Here is a 13,738-nt window from a genome sequence, read left to right on the forward strand (position 1 = left end):
AAAGTAACACCCACCTGTCCGGTATTTGAAAATCACTGCTAACTAAACACAAATATCCGCTCCACAAAATGCCTATCCTGTCCCAACATGATGTAAGCATTTCCTTCATCATAAATATAAAATACCCCGAATTTAGTTGTAGACTTAACATATCTCGCTCTTTTCCAAATAATTGTAAATTCTGTACAAAACACACGCACCAAAAAAAATGTGACCAAGATGCAAGAGGACGTAAGAGGGAGTCAACCTTGGAATTGGGCCAACCGCCGCCTGCATTACTGGGAAGCCACTGCTGCCAAGCAAAGGTCAGGCATTCATTCAGGCAACATTTTTTCCAACAAGTGCTTCACACTCGCACGCACACACACGCTCCTTTAAAAGTCAACAACTAAAAAAAAAAAACTCTCTAATGCCACTCCTGAAAACTAGGGCTGAAAGCTAAGTGCGTCCAACCGACAAGAAACCCAGGAAAGCTGGGTAATCCCCGAGTCCAGGTGGACGGTCACGCCAAAAGTCCACACGGGTGTGGCCCACCTACGGCGAGGCTGTATGGGAGAAGCCCGGGCTCCAGCCTCCCGGTTCGCCAAGCCCGCGTCCCCGCCGCCCCACAGGGAAGTCTCAGCGGCCGGGAAGGGGGAGGGGGCAGGAACGCCTCGGAGCCGGACGACAATCACTTCCCCGGAAAGCGGCTCCCAGACGCGCCGCCCCAGGGAAGGAAGGCGGCCCAAGGGCCCGGCGCGGGGCTGCCGCGCGCGCCAAGGCTGCGGCAGCAAAGTTTGGAAACCGCGAGAAAACTTTTCCAAGAGGAAACGTGGCGGCAGCACGGGGCCTGTAGTTTCTCCTCCCCAGCCGCGGCGGCCCCCCGACTTCCCGAGCGCTGGGAAGCGCCGGCCGTGCCCGCCCGGGCCCCATGCTCGGGCCCTGCGGGGGAAGGGGCCGCCGGCCCGACGCGGGTCCCACGCCCGCCCGGGGCCCAATTCCCGGCGACGTCGCCAGAGACCGCGCCCCGCCCGCCCGCCGCTCGCGGGGCCCAGCTTGGGACGGCTCGGCCCAAGGACCCTCTCGGCCCGGCCCGAGAGACCGCGCCCGCGAGGAGGGAGGTACGAAGTTACCTGCGGCTAGCTGGGAGAGCGCTAAATTCCGGAGGCCCGAAGCCGACGGCCGCTGCTTTGTCTCCCTCCAGTCCGGCTAGGAGGAGGAAATGGGCCGCCCCGCGCCCCCGCCCCCGCCCCCGGCCCGCCCCCCGCCCCCAACCCGCGGCCCCCGCCCGCGGCCCCCGCCCCGGCCCCGGCCCCGCCCGCCCTTCCTGGCACCTCCCTCCGGCTCGCTCTTCCCGGCGCCTCCCGCCGCCGCCCCGCCCGCTTTTCCCGGCCGTTCCGGCCTCCGCTTTTGGGGAAAGGGAAGGCCCCCACCGCGAAGAGAGTCTGGCAACGCCGGACCAGGACCCCCGAGGGACCTCTTCCTCCTCGTCGCCCACCTCAGAATTCCTTCCTCCCCGGCCTCTAGTGGGAGCTTAGGCCGGGAGTGACCCCCCCCCACCCCGAGAGGGAGGAGGAGCGGTGACTCCTGGAACAGCCCGCGGGCGGGCAGGGCTGCGGGAGGGCAGGTGAGTCACCGCTCCGCGCACAGGTGAGGCTCGGGGGCGGCCTCGCGCGGGCCCCCACCCCGGCGGAATCCCAGAGACGCGACAAGGGGTCCTGGGCACGCTCCCCTCAAGAGTGTCACAGGTGTCCCGCAGTCACAGGCTCCTGGAAGAGTGATCTAGGCCCACTACCTGGCTTTACAGAAGGAGAGGCGGAGGCTAAGGAAAGGCCCCACAGCTTCGGGACAGAGTGGAACTAGAATCTGACTGTCAGGACCTTTCATAATGTGAGGTGGAAGCGCCCCTAGAATTCACCTAACCGGTCCCTTCACTCCACAGATGGAAACACCCGAAGCCCTCTTGATCAAGGACTTTTTTTTTTAAGACGGGGTCTCCCTCTGTCGCCCAGGCTGGAGTGGAGTGTCGCGATCACGGCTCACTGCAGCCTCAAATCCCTGGACAACCGACCCTCCCACCTCAGCCTCCGGAGTAGCTGGAACTGCAGACACAGAGTGTCACTATGTTGCCAGGCTGGTCTCAAACTCATGGGCTCAAGAGATCCTTAGCCTCCCAAAGTGCTGGGATTACAGGCGAGAGCCACCTTGCCGGGAGGACATTTACAAACACAAAAGAGGCACCACAGCAGCTGTCCGTTTTTGGACTTGTTCCCGCCCCGCCCCCAGCTCGTCCCCCCTCCCGGCTTGTACCCCTCCTCCAACAAATTTGAGGGACCTGACTTCTATCTCTATTCCTCTGGTCATTTAGGGAATTTTATTCTCACCCTTTCTTATCTTCATAGTGAATACTCCAAAAACAAAAGAAAACAAAATTATAAAGCAAACAAACAACACAAAAAAACAAAAAATACTACATGCCCACTATCAGCCTGGTATAGAAAACCCTAATGATGTTTCCCCTGCTCACGGGATGATGAATAAGATTTCAGTATTGGCCTATAAACCTGAATTATGCAAGACAACGATGTCCATTGTTGGCCTTGTGCTGAACAAAGAGCAGGATGCTAGGGAGACCTGCCCTCGCCGTGTTTACCCTCTACTCCTCACATCTCCCTCTCCCCCAAGGGAATGTAAACTTCTGGAAAGCAGGAGCTGTATCTCCTACAGCACCCAGCCCATTACCCATCCCCTAGGGAGTGCCCAGTGAACATCTGTGGGTGAATGTGCTCACTGTAATTCAAAGTACTGTGGGCCTGTGCTAGTTAAGAGGTGCTGACAAAGGGCAATGGGACCATGAAGTGGGGAGAGAACAACCTTTAAGAAAAAGAGGATGGGCACAGTGGCTCACGCAAGTAATCTCAGCACTTTGGGAGGCCAAGATGGGTGGATCACATGAGCTCAGGAGACCAGCCTGGGCAACATGATAGAACCCCGTGTCTACAAAAAAGTACAAAAACATAGCTGGGTGTAGTGGCACCTACCTGTAGTCCCAGCTACTTGGGAGGCTGAGGTGGGAGGATTGCTTGAGCCTGGGAGTTCAAGGCTGCAGTGAACCATGACTGCACCACTGCACTCCAGCCTGGGCAACACAGTGAGACTCTGTCTCAAAAAGAAAAAGAAAAAGGCAAACCCTGACAAGGTCATTCTTGTCCACCTACCCCTGTCCTATTTCTGGCTGCAGGGTCTTTGCTCCTGTAGTCCCGTCTGCCTAGAGTGGCTTTGGCGTCCCTCTACTTCACCTGGCTAACTCAGAACATAATTGATATATTTTGGATATTTGTCCCCGCCCAGATCTCACATTAAAATATAATCCCAGCGGGGCGCAGTGGCTCACGCCTGTAATCCCAGCACTTTGGGAGGCCGAGGTAGGCGGATCACGAGGTCAAGAGATCGAGACCATTCTGGCCAACATGGTGAAACCCCATCTCTACTAAAAGTACAAAAATTAGCTGGGCGTGGTGGCGCTCGCCTGTAGTCCCAGCTACTTGGGAGGCTGAGGCAGGAGAACTGCTTGAACCTGGGAGGTGGAGGTTGCAGTGAGCCGAGATGCCACTGCATTCCAGCCTGGCAACAGAGCGAGACTCTGTCTCAAAAAAAAAAAAGAAATGTAATCCCCAGTGTTGGAGGTGGGGCTGGTGGGAGGCATTTGGGTCATAGAGGAGGATCCCTCATGGCTTGGTGCTGTCCTCCAGGTACTAAGGGAATTATCATGAAATGTAGTCGTTTAAAAGTGTAGCACTGGCCAGGCACAGTGGCTCACGCCTGTAATCCCAACACTTTGAGAAGCCAAGGCGGGTGGATAGCTTGAGCCCAGGAGTTCGAGACCAGCCTGGGCAACATGGTGAAAACCCATCTCTACAAAAAAATACAAAAAAATTAGCCAAGCAGGCTGGGCACCGTGGCTCACGCCTATAATCCCAGCACTTTGGGAGGCCAAAGCAGGCAGGTCACCTGAGGTCGAGTTCGAGACCAGCCTGGGGCAACATGGTGAAACGCCATCTCTACTAAAACTACAAAATTAGCAGGGCATGGTGGCATGCGCCTGTAATCCCAGCTACTCGGGAGGCTGAGGCAGGAGAATCATTTGAACCTGGGAGGCAGAGGTGGAGTCGAGATCACACCATTGCACTCCAACCTTGGCAACAAAAGCAAAACTCTGTCTCAAAAAAAAAAAAAAAAAAAAAAAAAAGCCAGGCATGGTGATGTGTGCCTGTAGTCCCAGCTACTTGGGAGGCTCAGGTGGGAAGATCACCTGAGCCTGGGGAGGTTGAGGCTGCAGTGAGCCATGATTGTGCCACTACACTCCAGCCTGGGCAACGGAGTGAGACCCTGTCTCAAAAACAAAAAGATGTGGCACCTCAGCCCCCTTCTGCTCCTGCTTTCAGCATGTAATGTGCCGCCTGCTCCAGCTTCACTTTCCACCATGAGTAAAAGCTCCCCGAGGCCTCTCCAGAAAGTAGAGCAGATGCCCAGGCTTTGCTTATACAGCCTGCATAACCATGAGCCAATTAAACGTTTTTTCTTTTTTCTTTTCTTTTGTGTGTGTGTGTGTGTGTGTGTGTGTGTGTGTGTGTGTGTGTGTGTGATGGAATTTTGGTTTTGTCACCCAGACTTTAACCTCTACCTCCTGGATTCAAACGATTCTCCTGCCTCAGCTTCCCGAGTAGCTGGGATTACAGGTGCACACCACCACGCCCGGCTAATTTTTGTATTTTCAGTAGAGACGGAGTTTTACCGTGTTGGCCAGGCTGGTCTCGAACTCTTGAGCCCAGGTGATCTGCCTGCCTCAGCCTCCCAAAGTGCTGGGATACGGCATAAGCCACCGCACCTGGCCTGTTTTTTCTTTATAAATTACACAGTCTCAGATATTTCTTTTTAGCAATGCAAGAACAGCCTAACACAATAGTAATCAGTCAATAAAGTATTTGGATGAAGTAACAAGAGACAGAGTTAAAGGATTATGCTTCATAACTTTGTATATTCATCACTTCACTCAGGACAAGATTCTTAATTTTAAGGCCCCTTGTTAAAAAATTATTAACCATTTTAAGACAGCAACAGCAGAGTATTAAACCAAGCATGGGCTCTTTCTTTATTATTATTATTTTTTTTTTTTTTTTTTTTTTGAGACGGAATCTTGCTCTGTCACCAGGCTGGAGTGCAGTGGCGCAATCTTGGTTCACTACAACCTCTGCCTCCTGGGTTCAAGCAATTCTCCTGCCTCAGCCTCCCAAGTAGCTGGGACTACAGGCGCCTGCCACCACGCCCAACTAATTTTTGTATTTTTAGTAGAGATGGGGTTTCAGCATGTTGGCCAGGATGGTCTCAATCTCTTGACCTCGTGATCTGCCTGCCTCGGCCTCCCAAAGTGCTGGGATTACAGGTGTAAGCCACCGCGCCCAGTCAGCATGGGATCTCTCTAAGCATGGGACCCTGAAGATGAAATTGCAGGGTTTATTTTGGAAAAAGAAGGGTAAGGAGACAGGAAGATATGAGAGATTTGCAGTGTGCCTAAAGAGAGTCAGTTTCCTACTCCTGAGAAATCGTGAAAAGGTTACCAGGGAAGGCTGGAGCATTCTCTATATCCCAGGCACTTGCTGTGTGCTGAGGAAGTGAATAAAAACTGAAACTGACTTGATCCCTGTTTTCACACCACTTAAAGGTAATGATGAAGACAGATACTAAAACACGTAAACTGACCGGGCACAGTGGCTCATGCCCATAATTCCAGCACTCTGGGAGGCTGAGGTGGAGGATCGTTTGCGTTCAGGAGTTGGAGACCAGCATGCACAACATGGCAAAACCCTGTCTTTACAAAGGATACAAAAATTAGCCGAGTGTGGTGGCACACACCTGTAGTCCCAGCTATGTGGAGAGGGCTGAGGTGGGAGGATCACTTGAGCCAGGGAGGTGGAGGTTGCTGTGAGCCGAGATTGCACCACTGCACTCCAGCCTGAGCAACAGATTGAGACCCTGTGTCAATATACACACACACACACACACACACACACACGTAAACCAGGAAAAAAGAAAGGCAAGTGTGAAGATAGGGGAGAGATACATGTAGGTTTGGGGGTAAATTAACTACCCTGGGATTCGGAGACCTGAGAAGTGACCTTTATGTGATGACTCACCTCCAGTCTGGCTTTAGCATTCGCCTTTCCACCAAAACTGCTTTTATGAAGGTCCCTGATGGCCTCCACGTTGCAAAATCCAATGGTCAGTCTCCTTCCTCAGTTGACTTGTACAATCAGCAGCATTTGGTCACTCTCCTCCTTGAAACACTTTCTTCATTGGGCCTCCAGGGTACCAGACTTTCCTGATTTCCATCCAGCCTTCCTGGCTAAGCTTCTTAGTCTCCATTGATGATGCCTTCTAATTCCTCCTAACCTCTAAATGTTAGAGCAGGGATTCTCAAAGTATAGTCTGGACATCCCTGATAACTTTTCAGGGAGTAATGTGGTAAAAACTATTTTCACAATAATTCTAAAATATCATTTGCTTTTTTATGCTCATTTTCTCCCGGGTGTACAGTAGAGTATTCCACAAGCTACATGATGTATGATGTGGCATCACATGGAATGTGAAAGCACATATGAGAATCCAGCTATCTTTTATTAAGTCAGATAGAGATTTGTAAAAATGCAAAACAACAACAGTTCTCCCTGAATTTTTCTTTTGTTTTAGAAAACATGGTTATTTTTCTTTTCAAAAATGTTATTTATTGATAACATGTAATGGACTTGCTATTGTTATTTTTTAATGAATTAATGAATATTTTGAAATTGTTTATTTTAATTTCTAATACAGGGTCTTGCCCTGTTGCCCAGGCTGGAGTGCAGTGGTGCTATCATAGCTCAGTGTTGTTAGGTAACACGGGCACCTTAATGGCACCGGTTCCAGGTTCTTCTCCCCTCCTTGACCGGGCACTGTCTGAACCCGCCAAAGGAGGGCCAATCAGAAAGAAGCATCTCCCACTTTCCCTTGGGCCCGCCCCACGTAGGCCCAAGGGATATAAAACCCAGCACACCAGCAGCTCTCCCTCTCTCTTCTCTTCTCTTCTCCTCTCTTCTCCTCTCTCTCTTCTCTTCTCTTCTCTCTCTCCACCGCGCGACCTGACCTCTACCTCTCCAATAAAGATCTCTTGGCTGCCACTGGTGTCGTCTCTGACTAGCCTGTCGCCCTTCATTTTGGTGCCGTGACTCGGATCGGGATTCCCCACCTTTAGGTGGGACCCCGATCCCCTTCCCAGGCTCAGTCTAGACCTCCGGCCAGCCTTCACCCATTTTCCTGTTTGCCGAGCTCTTCGCCCACCACCGGCCTCATCTCAGTAAGTTTTCCCCTCCCGGGCCTACCTCTCGGGCAAATCGCCAGACCCTAGCCGCTCCCGTGACGGACACATTTTGCCCGACGCCCTTATGGCAGTGGTAGGCCCCTATCATTCACTTCCGCCTCGGCCTGCAGGGAACGGAGTTTTCTCCCTCTCCTCCTCGCGTCTCCAGCCTGGGCCCCTCTCCTTCGCCCGTTAAAATCCTGGTACCAGGTGACCCATGGCCTCCCACCTCTCAGAGGCTCCTCAGTCCTTCCGTTTCGGTGACGATCGATCCGGAGGCTCTGACTCGCTCTGCGGCAAGCAGCTAGCAGGGGACGCCCTGCCTAACTCGTCGCCGTCTATTCCTTCCTCTCATTATGGGAGGCTCTGCATCCCTGCCGGCCGACTCCCCCCTACAATGTCTTTTAAATAATTTTTCGGCCCTTGGCCTCGCCTCAGACATCAAACCAAAACACCTAATTAAATTTTGCACTCAAAACTGGCCCACCTATCCCCTAGACAACCAAAACAAATGGCCTCCTTATGGCTCTCTCGATCCTGATCTTCTTCAGGATCTCTACAACTATTGCATGCGAACAGGAAAATGGGTAGAGATCCCATATATTCACGGCTTCTTCCTCCTACGGGACACACCTAACTCCTACCTCCCTTGCGAACCCCAACAGCTCCTTGCCGCTCTTAAACTGCCAACCCCTCCCTCTGCCCCCGACTTTGACCCAGCCGACGAGCCCCGCCCCCCATACCACCATCCTCCGCCCCGCCTTCCAGCCGCCGGCCCAGATCAACCAGACGCCCCTCCCAGCGGCGCCTGCCTGCACCCCACTAACTGCACCTACACCACCGCTCCTCCAAACTTCCCAGCCCCCGAAGGCTGGTGCAATGGCTCCCTACACAAGTCTATCAACTCTTCCACTGGTGGCCCCTGTGTTCCCTTCACTCTCTTTCCCCAACTCACCCTATTACCCTTCTCTGAAGGCTCATCAGCATACCACTTTGACCACCCTGACCTAGACCCCTCACAGATTCACCGACACAAGAGAGCAGTTTTCCTACCATTCATTCTCGGGCTATCCCTCACCACCTCCCTACTAGGCTCAGGACTAGGGGCTGCCTCCCTAGGTTACAGCCTGTCTCAGTTTTCCGAGCTCAAGATTCCCAGTCCTTAGCCGCTTTACAACATCAAATCACATCCCTAGCAGGGGTAACACTTCAAACCGTCGAGCTCTAGATTTACTCACCGCTGAAAAAGGCGGTACTTGCATCTACCTCTCCAATAAAGATCTCTTGGAAGAAACTAATAGGGGCCAACTCGTCCCCATCATTGTGGGACACCCTAAAGACCCCCTCCTAGCCTGGATCCTCCCATTTCTAGGCCTTCTCATGGGTCCTCCTGTGCTCTCCTTCCGTGCCTTCTCAAATTCATGAGACAGCAAGTCTCATCCATCTCTAACCAAACCTTTAACCAGCTTCTCCTTAGACATTATCAACTCCTAGCAACCAGCGAAGAAGCGGCTGACTCCAGAGACAGACTCTGAGTGCCATGTCTCGGTTCCACCAGTTCCTAGACGATCTCCACAAAGACTGCTGGCTCATCACAGACCCCTCCCTGCCCCTTGGCTGGCTACAAGGAACATTCATGGACTTCACAACTGAGGAGGTGTTCACATACAGCGCCCTACTGCTTGGCCTTATACTCCTGCTGTGCCCCGTACGCAACCCCCACAGTCCTCCCATACCCCTCCCCCACGACGCCCCCGCTCAGCAGGAAGTAGTCAGACGAACTACAACGCCCATTTCCCCACTTCTTAAGAAACAAAAATGGAGGAATGTTAGGTAACAAGGGTACCTTAATGGCGCCGGTTCCAGGTTCTTCTCCCCTCCTTGACCGGGCACTGTCTGAACCCGCCAAAGGAGGGCCAATCAGAAAGAAGCATCTCCCACCTTCCCTTGGGCCCGCCCCACGTAGGCCCAAGGGATATAAAACCCAGCACACCAGCAGCTCTCCCTCTCTCTTCTCTTCTCTTTCTCTTCTCTTCTCTTCTCTTCTCTCTCTCCACCGCGCGACCTGACCTCTCCAATAAAGATCTCTTGGCTGCCACCTGTGTCGTCTCTGACTAGCCTGTCGCCCTTCAAGTGTAGCTTTGATCTCCTGGGTGCAAGCAATCCGTTCACCTCAGCCTCTCCAGTAGCTGGGACTACAGATGCACACCACCACATGTGGCTAATTTTTTAATTTTTCTTTTGTAGAAACAGGGGTCTCACTCTGTTGACCAAGCTGGTTTTGAACTCCAAGCCTCAAGTGATCCTACTGCCTCAGCCTCCCAAAGTGTTGAGTTTACAGGTGTGAGCCACCCTGCCAGGCCTATAGTAAATATTGATAGATAAAACTTTCATAAGCAAGAGTTCTTTGAGATCTTCAAATTTTTTAGAGTGTAAAGGAGTCTTGAGATCAAAAAAAGTTAAAAACTTTGGCTGGGTGCGGTGGCTCACACCTATAATCCCAGCGCTTTGGGAGGCTGAGGCGGGTGGATCACCCGAGGTCGGGAGTTCGAGACCAGCCTGAACAACATGGTGAAACTCCATCTCTACTAAAAATACAAAAATTATGGCCAGGCACGGTGGCTCATGCCTGTAATCCCAGCACTTTGGGAGGCAGAGGTGTGCAGATCACCTGAGGTCAGGAGTTCGAGACCAGACATAGTGAAACCCCGTCTCCTTAAAAATACAGAGTTAGCTGGGCATAGTGGTACACGCCTGTAGTCCCAGCTACTTGGGAGGCTGAGGCAGGAAAATCGCTTGAACCTGGTAGGCAGAGGTTGCAGTGAGCCAAGATCACACCATTGCACCCCAGCCTGGGCGACAAGAGCAAAACTCTGTCTCAAAAAAAAAAAAAAAAAATTAGCTGCGTGTGGTGGCACATGCCTATAATCCCAGCTACTCCAGAGGCTGAGGTAGGAGAATCACTTGAACCCGAGATTCAGAGGTTGCAGTGCACTCCAGCCTGAAGTTAAAAACTTCTGTTAAAGTGTCCCAGGGCTCTGTCCTTGGACTTCTTTTTTTACTAATAACTGTCATTAACCCATTAATGCCAGTCTTTTGAGTATTTTGACTTGAAATATGCTGACAACTCCAGGTATATATCCCTAACCTGAACCTTTCCCCTGAATTTGCAACTCACTTATCCAGCTCCCTACTTGATGTTTCCACTTAGCCAATAGGCATCTAGGAATCTCAAACTGTATCTTATTTTTGAGCCAGGGTCTCACTCCATCACCTAGGTTGGAATACAGTGGTTTGATCATAGCTCAGTGAAGCCTTGATCTCCCAGACTCAAATGATCCTCAGCCTCCCAAGTAGCTGCTGGGACTACAGGTATGTGCCGCCACATACAGCTTTTTTTTTTTTTTTTTTTTTAGTAGAGATGAGGTCTTGCTATCTTCCCCAAGCAGGTCTCAAACTCCTGAGCTCAAGTGATCCCCCTGCCTTGGCCTCCCAAAGGATTACAGAAATTAAATGGCATGAGCCACCATGCCCAGCCCATCTCAAACTTTATATGTCTATATGTTCAAAATTGATTTCCTAATACCTCTGTCTAAACCTGCGTATCCCATAGTTTTCTTAATTTCCTTAGATGGCAACTCCATCCTCTCATTTTGGCCATGGCTGAGGCCAAAAACCTTGGCGTTATCCTTGGCTATTTTATTTCTCGCACACATTTCAAATCTGATTCCTTAGACCCTGTACTTCTGCCTTCGAAACAGATTCAGAACCCACTAACTATTTTTTTTTTTTTTTGAGACCGAGTCTCACTCTGTCGCCCAGGCTGGAGTGCAGTGGCACAATCTTGGCTCACTGCAACCTCCGCTTCCCAGGTTCAAGCAGTTCTCCTGCCTCAACCTCCCGAGTAGCTGGGATTACAGGTGCCCGCCACCACACCCAGCAATTTTTGTATTTTTTTCAGTAGAGACGGGGTTTCACTGTGTTGGCCAGGCTGGTCTCGAACTCCTAAACTCAAGCAATCCACCCACCTTGGCCTCCCAAAGTGCCGGGATTACATGCATGAGCCAACGCACCAGGCCCAGAAGCCACTAACTTTTTACCATCACCATTGTTACCATCCTGAATCAAGCCATCATCATCTCTTAGCCTCAATTTTGCAAGGGGAGCACAACTGGTCTCCCTACTTCTGCACTTGCCTCCCTCGGTCTAGTTTAAGTTCAGCAGCCTGAGTGATCTTGTTAGACAGTAAGTCCAAGCAGCCAGGCGCAGTGGCTCACGCCTGTAATCCCAGCACTTTGGGAGGCTGAGGCAGGCGGATCACGAGATCAGGAGATCGAGACCATCCTGGCTAACACGGTGAAACCCCATCTCTACTAAAATACAAAAAATTAGCCGGGCGTGGTGGCGGGCACCTGTAGTCCCAGATACTCTCGGGAGGCTGAGGCAGGAGAATGGCATGAACCGGGGAGGCAGATCTTGCAGTGAGCCCAGATCACACCACTGCACTCCAGCCTGGGCAACAGAGTGAGACTCCGTCTAAGAAAAAAAAAAAAAAGAAAAAAAAGTCCAAGCATGTCACTCCTGCTCCACCAAGACCCTCCAGTGGCTCCCCTCTCACTCAAAGTACAGAGGAGTGAGGTCCTTTTAAGAGCCTCACCTGCCCCCATACTCTTCTCTAACACAGTGTCCTCTTTGCTATCAAGTAGGCTCTTGCCTTAGGGCGTTTGCTTCCTGCCTGGAATGCTCTCCTCCAAATAACTGCCTGACTCGCTCCCTCACCTCTGCCAGGCATCTTCTAAGTGAGGCTTCCGCTTGGCCACCTTATTCAAAATTGCAACCCGTTTCTCAACATCCCACCCCCCCTTTTCCTTGTTCAGTTTTCTCCTTAGCTTATATCACCTCCTTATATATAAAATCATATTTAAAAAATATATATTTTAATACATATTTAAAATTTTAAATAGTCATATATGGTATATAATTTATTGCTTTTCTTCTGTCTTATTCCTATTAGAATTTCAGCCACACAAGGGCTAGAGTTTTTGTCTATTTTGTTCAGTGCTGTATCCCTGGTGCCTAGAACAGTGCTTGGCACGATGTTGACAAGGTAGATGGGGAGGGAAGGAAATAACTTGATTTTAGACCAAGGGAACAAGGAAGGTTGAGGGCCCTGAGTCCCATGTAGGAAAAACTTTCTGTGATTTGGGAGCTGCTGAGGTAGGTAGAGGCCAGACTCGGGAGGGCTTGGTGAGAGTTTAGACTTGACCATTAGGGAAATGGAGAGCCACAAAGGATTCTAAACAAAGGATGACAGCATCATATTTTGTTTTTTTAAAAAATTCACTTTGGAAGAAAGAAGATAGTGAAGCAATGTACATAATATTGCATTTACGTTTGAACAGCATATACATATTCATCTTAATGCTCTTTTCTCATAGCGGCAGAGCCATTGAAAACACACCACTCTATTCAGAACCCCTCCAGAAACACTGAGTACGCGTGGATACAAAGGAGGAAACCGAAGACACCTGGGCCTACTTGAGAGGGGAGGGTGGGAGGAGCGTGAGGATCGAAAAACTACCTATAGCATACTATGCCTATTACCTGGGTGACAAAATAATCTTTACACCAAACCCCCATGACATGAAATTAATTTATCCATGCACAGGTACCCCCTGAACCAAAAATAAAAGTTGGAAAGTAAAGGAAAAAAAAGTCCCCCTCCAGTGCTTCCCATCTCACTCTGAATAAAATCTATATGATCTCGGCCGGGCGCGGTGGCTCACGCTTGTAATCCCAGCACTTTGGGAGGCCGAGGCGGGCAGATCACGAGATCAGGAGATTGAGACCACGGTGAAACCCCGTCTCTACTAAAAATACAAAAAATTAGCCAGGTGTGGTGGCGGGCGCCTGTAGTCTCAGCTACTCAAAGAGGCTGAGGCAAGAGAATGGCGTGAACCCAGGAGGTGGAGCTTGCAGTGAGCTGAGATCGCGCCACTGCACTCCAGCCTGGGTGACAGAGCGAGACTCCGTCTCAAAAAAAAATCTATATGATCTCACCCAGTCATCTCAGACCCGTCTTTGGCTTTTTCTCTCTATCTTTCCATTGAAGCCCACGTTGTGGTCTAGACATTCCTGTAAGGCATCAAGCACCCTCGGACCTCAGGGCCTTTACATTTCCAGTTCTCTTTGCTTGGATTGGTCATCCCTCCGATAGCCCTTAGTCACTCCATCACCCAGATCTCTGCCCAAATGTCATGTTGTCCAACAGGCTTTCCCTGATCACTGTAAAATAGCATCAGCAGCCAGTCACAAAGGCTCATGCTTATAATCCCAGCACTATGGGAGGCCAAAGTGGGAGAATCA

At 51.0% G+C, this 13,738-nt stretch overlaps 2 protein-coding genes across 4 annotated transcripts in view; one reads left to right on the forward strand and one right to left on the reverse strand.

Annotated features, from left to right (window-relative positions):
* CTNNA1 (catenin alpha 1) overlaps positions 1-1,561 on the reverse strand; it is a 181,543-nt gene extending 179,982 nt beyond the window's left edge. The window contains exon 1 of one of the 3 annotated variants that reach the window (XM_030828542.1): positions 1,113-1,243. The gene's annotated coding sequence lies outside the window, so the exon portion shown is untranslated. Of the gene's footprint in view, positions 1-534; positions 812-1,112; positions 1,244-1,477 lie in introns of those variants that run through there. The other 2 variants (XM_030828562.1, XM_030828553.1) reach the window with 2 other exon arrangements.
* On the forward strand, positions 220-13,138 carry LOC101177054 (basic salivary proline-rich protein 2-like). The gene is made up of 3 exons (XM_030821711.1): positions 220-305; positions 495-1,100; positions 12,811-13,138. Exons 1-3 carry the CDS (start codon positions 220-222, stop codon positions 12,863-12,865), a joined length of 747 nt encoding a protein of 248 aa, XP_030677571.1. The 3' UTR covers positions 12,866-13,138.
* Positions 13,139-13,738: the final 600 nt, after the last annotated feature.

This window comes from Nomascus leucogenys, chromosome 2 (assembly GCF_006542625.1).
Source record: "Nomascus leucogenys isolate Asia chromosome 2, Asia_NLE_v1, whole genome shotgun sequence".
Classification (NCBI taxonomy): Eukaryota; Metazoa; Chordata; class Mammalia; order Primates; family Hylobatidae; genus Nomascus; species Nomascus leucogenys.

Coding starts and splice junctions, on each gene's coding strand:
- LOC101177054 (XM_030821711.1), top strand. CDS start 220: ATGCAAGAGGACGTAAGAGGGAGTCAACCTTGGAATTGGGCCAACCGC. Junction 306..494: donor GCCACTGCTGCCAAGCAAAG/GTCAGGCATTCA, acceptor CCCCGAGTCCAG/GTGGACGGTCACGCCAAAAG. Junction 1,101..12,810: donor CCGCGCCCGCGAGGAGGGAG/GTACGAAGTTAC, acceptor CTTTTCTCATAG/CGGCAGAGCCATTGAAAACA.